This window comes from Coffea arabica, chromosome 6e, assembly GCF_036785885.1.
Source record: "Coffea arabica cultivar ET-39 chromosome 6e, Coffea Arabica ET-39 HiFi, whole genome shotgun sequence".
Taxonomy (NCBI): domain Eukaryota; kingdom Viridiplantae; phylum Streptophyta; class Magnoliopsida; order Gentianales; family Rubiaceae; genus Coffea; species Coffea arabica.
Window position 1 is genome coordinate 7437541 of NC_092321.1, and position 4364 is coordinate 7441904.

The 4364-nt window shown below is 38.6% G+C and overlaps 1 protein-coding gene across 1 annotated transcript; it reads right to left on the reverse strand.

Moving 5' to 3' along the window:
* Window positions 1-1759: 1759 nt before the first annotated feature.
* LOC140009644 (uncharacterized) lies at window positions 1760-2368 on the reverse strand. Its single transcript, XM_072055745.1, has one exon. The coding sequence runs from the start codon at window positions 2366-2368 to the stop codon at window positions 1760-1762; it is 609 nt and encodes a 202-aa protein (XP_071911846.1).
* Window positions 2369-4364: the final 1996 nt, after the last annotated feature.

Here is a 4364-nt window from a genome sequence, read left to right on the forward strand (position 1 = left end):
AATTTATTCACGTCTAATTCTTTTTAATTGTCAAGTACATATATATATATATATATATATATATATATATATAAAGCTAGCCTAGTATTAGAATCCTTTTCTAATACCAAATTAATTTTTTTAACATAATCAAATTACAAGTAATTTAGTTTGTAAACAGGTCAATTATTTTTCATGTTTAAATTTTTTTTAGTTATCAGGTACATCATGTGTAATTTCTTTTATCTGTCAAGTACATCAATAAAAAATTGTTTCCTGTTTTATATATCAAATTAGTTATTTTTTAAGTTCCAAATTATGGTTAATTTAATTAGAACAGGTTTTTTATTGTTTCTCTTTACAAATATGTGTAAAATGTCCTAAATTGTAAGGATAGTAGAGTCATTTCACCATTAATAATGTAAGCATTAGGTTACAAATTGCTGACTAGGAAGAAGTAATATTTTCAAAACTTTGGAAGAGGGTGGTGAAATGATTAGAAATTTTAGGAGAGATTTCTGAAATTATCCCTAAAAAGATAGTTCAAAATTTTATAAAAAAAAAGTAGTTAAAAATGTGTTTTTTGTGCAAGTAGAAAATTTGATTAAAAAAATGGAACATCCAAACAAGCCCAAAAATGGTTGAAAACTGCAGATGAAAAAGTGGAAAGAAAACTATTGAAGGGATACGAGATCAAGGTTTAGCAACTTGTGCCTTGAAGTGATACATATAAGTAAACATGGCCTAAAGAAGTTACCGTTGGTGTAATTGATATGCAAGCACACAAAAGTGTAGAAATTTTGTATTACACAAATTTCACTAAGAAAGTAGGGGTGAAAATGTGGTTGAAACCATTTGTTTAAAATTACTGACAATGGAAACGCTACCTTTACTCTAACACTACCACTAGATGAATAGGTTCAAGGGATAACTCCAAATTGTTAAGCAGTTGTGAACACTAGAACTTTCTACATAAAGCTACCTTACTAGTGCAAAAGAATGGAAGTCAAATGTATGATAAGTTATATTTTTAATGAAATGTAATTGCTCTCTAAGTGCTTTGTTATATAAAATTTGATATAATGTTTTCACCTATATGATCATAGAAGTGGTGCCACTTCTAGCAAAAGTTTTATTTACTTTTATCAATGATCATGAAACTAAGATGGAGCACATGACGAGTAATAGTGCTAAATTTCTTTGTGAATAGATCAATAAGTTTGATACTATGTGTGTGGTATTTCTTGGTTAATTTGCAAATCATGATTTAATCATATAAGCAGTCTTGATTTGGTTTAGTTCTAGTGATGTGTCAACACTAAAGGAACAATTTAAATCAAACGATACTTTTCTTTATAAATAATATTGTATGTGTTAGTTTGTTATTTCATTTACAAACTAAGTGGAGGATTGTGAGTGTAGTTTGCAAATGAGATGTGGGACTAAGGATCTGCGAATGGATCCATGTGCGGATCCCTAACTAAAAGAACAATTTAAATCAAACGATACTTTTCTGTATGCATAATATTGTATGTGTTAGCTTATTATTTCATTTACTAACCAAGTGGAGAATTGTGATAGTATTTAATCACGCCTTAAAAATTGTCTATTCTCCCATTTTATTTGCAAGTTTTGTTTAGGAATTTGTGCCATTTTTTAGCGTGCGTCTCTTCTTCGTTTGTACTACACACATCAACAGTTACTGTAGTGTGATGGTGTACTGACTCTTTTTTTTTTTTTTTTTCCAAAACGATAACAACTTTCATTACTTGTTCAAAGACTACAAAGGTTGAGCAACTGCTCGTACATCTGTCTTGGCTAAGTTTACTAGCCAAACTGGGAAAGACCCTTCCCACTCTATATCGCTTGTCAATTGCATGACAAACTTTGCCAACTGATGACTTACACAATTCCCTTCCCTTTTGACAAAGGAAAAGTAGCAGCTGTCAAACTGCTTCCCCAACCTGAGGACATCTCCTACTATTGCACCCACCTGCGGGTCCTTCCTGCACCCCATTCTTATACTCTCCACCACGCTCTTGCAATCAGATTGGACCTCAACCTTCCTCCATCCCATCCTTTCGGCTTTGATAAGTGCTGTTCGAATGGTAGCAGCTTCCTCCACCACAGCTTCAGTGTGCCTCTCACCACTACCAGCCCAAGCTTTCAATATCCCTCCGTCTATTTGTCTTGCCACCACTCCCCACCCCACTATCCCCTTTGCTGTACTTAGAGCTACATCTACATTCATCTTAACGACCCCCTCTGCTGGAGGCACCCACTCTGATGGGATTTTCTGCTTAGCCCCTTCCTCCAACACCTTCCCCCTATCTGTGCACTGAGCTGCCCTGTACTCATTCCACTCCTGGACTGCCTTCATCCCTACCATTCCAGGACACCCTTCCTCCCTATTAAACTGGATTCTATTCCTAGATTTCCAGATCTGTCAGAGTAAGTTTGCGGTGAGGCAAATGTGTTCCTTCCCCTCAGTCCTTGCCTGCGCCTCCATTACACTATTCCACCATAACCAAAAGCTCTTCCTAAACTCCAGTAGGCCATCCCACTGAATTGGTGAAGCTTTCCAGATCAACTCTGCATGTTTACAGAAGAAGAGCATATGTTCCAGAGTCTCAGGTTGCTCCCCACAGCAGGCGCACAACTCAGATCCTCTTCCCACCTTTTTTTTTATCACTTCATTTATTGGCAGTATATTTTGCAGTCCCTTCCATATAAAATGCTTAAGTTTATGCTTCATATTAAGGCCCCATAGGAACCTCCACACCTCAGTACCTTGTTCATTTCTATTGCTTTTCTCCTGCTGCACTCCTACTCCTGTCTTCTCTTGTTGCAACTTCTTAGCCACCATATATCCAGACTTAACCGAGTACTCCCCATTCTTGTTGTAAGGCCAGATAAGTTTATCCTTCCCTCCATATAAACTCAAGGGTGTAGCCAGGATTCTTTTACAATCTGCTTCATTAAAAATTCCTTTCACTAGTGTTTGGTTCCATTCCCCATTCTGTACTAGCTCCTGCACCACATGTGCTCGACACCCTGGGGGTCTTATAGTGGTTACCCTTCCCTGCCCCTTATCTGAAAGCCACCTATCCTTCCATATATTAACAGTACTACCATCCCCTATGCGTTTCCTAGCCCCCCTTTCCAACACCTCCCTAGCACTAACCACACTCCTCCACATCCAGGAGTCAGAGTTTCGAGTCCTCATCGTCCATATTGACTCTCCCTTGAAATACCTTCCTCTTAGTACCTTACTTACCATCAAATTTGGGTTGGTAATCACCCTCCACAACTGTTTTGCTAACATGGCTTTGTTGAATTCTTGTAAATCCCTAAACCCCAAACCTCCCCTCCCCTCTACCTGAGTTAACTTCTGCCATCCCATCCAGTGTATTCGCTTCTCATCTTCCTTGCTCCCCCACTAGAATCTGGCCATATCCCTACTAATGTCTTTACATAGCCCAATAGGTAACCTGCAACAGTTCATAGCGTAGTTTGGCATTGCCATGGCCACTGCCTTCGACAGCACCTCTTTACCAGCTTGGCTTAGCAACTTCTCCTTCCATCCCTTGATCCTATTATTTACCTTGTCCCTTATGTAGTTGAACACCTGTACCTTAGACCTTCCAATTAAGATAGGGAGTCCCAAATATCTGCTATGCCGTACATGCTTCATTCCCCCCAACTCATGCAAGATCCCTTCAATACTACTCATCTCAGTATTCTTACTGAACAGCACAGAGGATTTCTCCATATTGATACACTGTCCAGATGCTCTACCATTTGTCTTCAACAACTGTCTCACTCTACCTGCTTCCTCTATTATTGCTCTACAAAAAATTAAAGTATCATCTGCAAACAAAAGGTGTGAGAGAGCAAGGCTAGCAGCAGCAATTTTCAATCCTGAAATCCTATGTTCCCTCATGGCTATATTAAGCAATCTAGAAAGCCCCTCAGAAACCAGCAGGAACAAAAATGGGGATAGTGGATCCCCTTGTCTAAGCCCCCTAGAAGGCCTGACAAATCCCCTCTTCTCCCCATTGATATTGAAACTATACGTCACAGATGATACACACTTTAGGACCCAGCTAATCCAGGTAGAGCAGAACCCCATTCGAGCCATGATCTTCTCAAGGAACCCCCACTCTACCCTATCATAGGCTTTGGCCATGTTTAACTTAATGGCCATAAACGCATTTGACCCACCCCTCCTATTATTCAAACAGTGAATGAATTCGTGTGCAATCATAATATTATTAGTAATATGCCTTCCTGGGACAAAAGCTGACTGATTGGCACTAACACAACAGGTCAAGAAAGGTTTCAACCTGTTAACAAGGATTTTAGATATGACTCTATAAATCACA

Excerpts from the sequence above, each read along its gene's own strand:
- LOC140009644 (XM_072055745.1), bottom strand. The coding sequence starts at position 2,368 with ATGGTAGGGATGAAGGCAGTCCAGGAGTGGAATGAGTACAGGGCAGCT.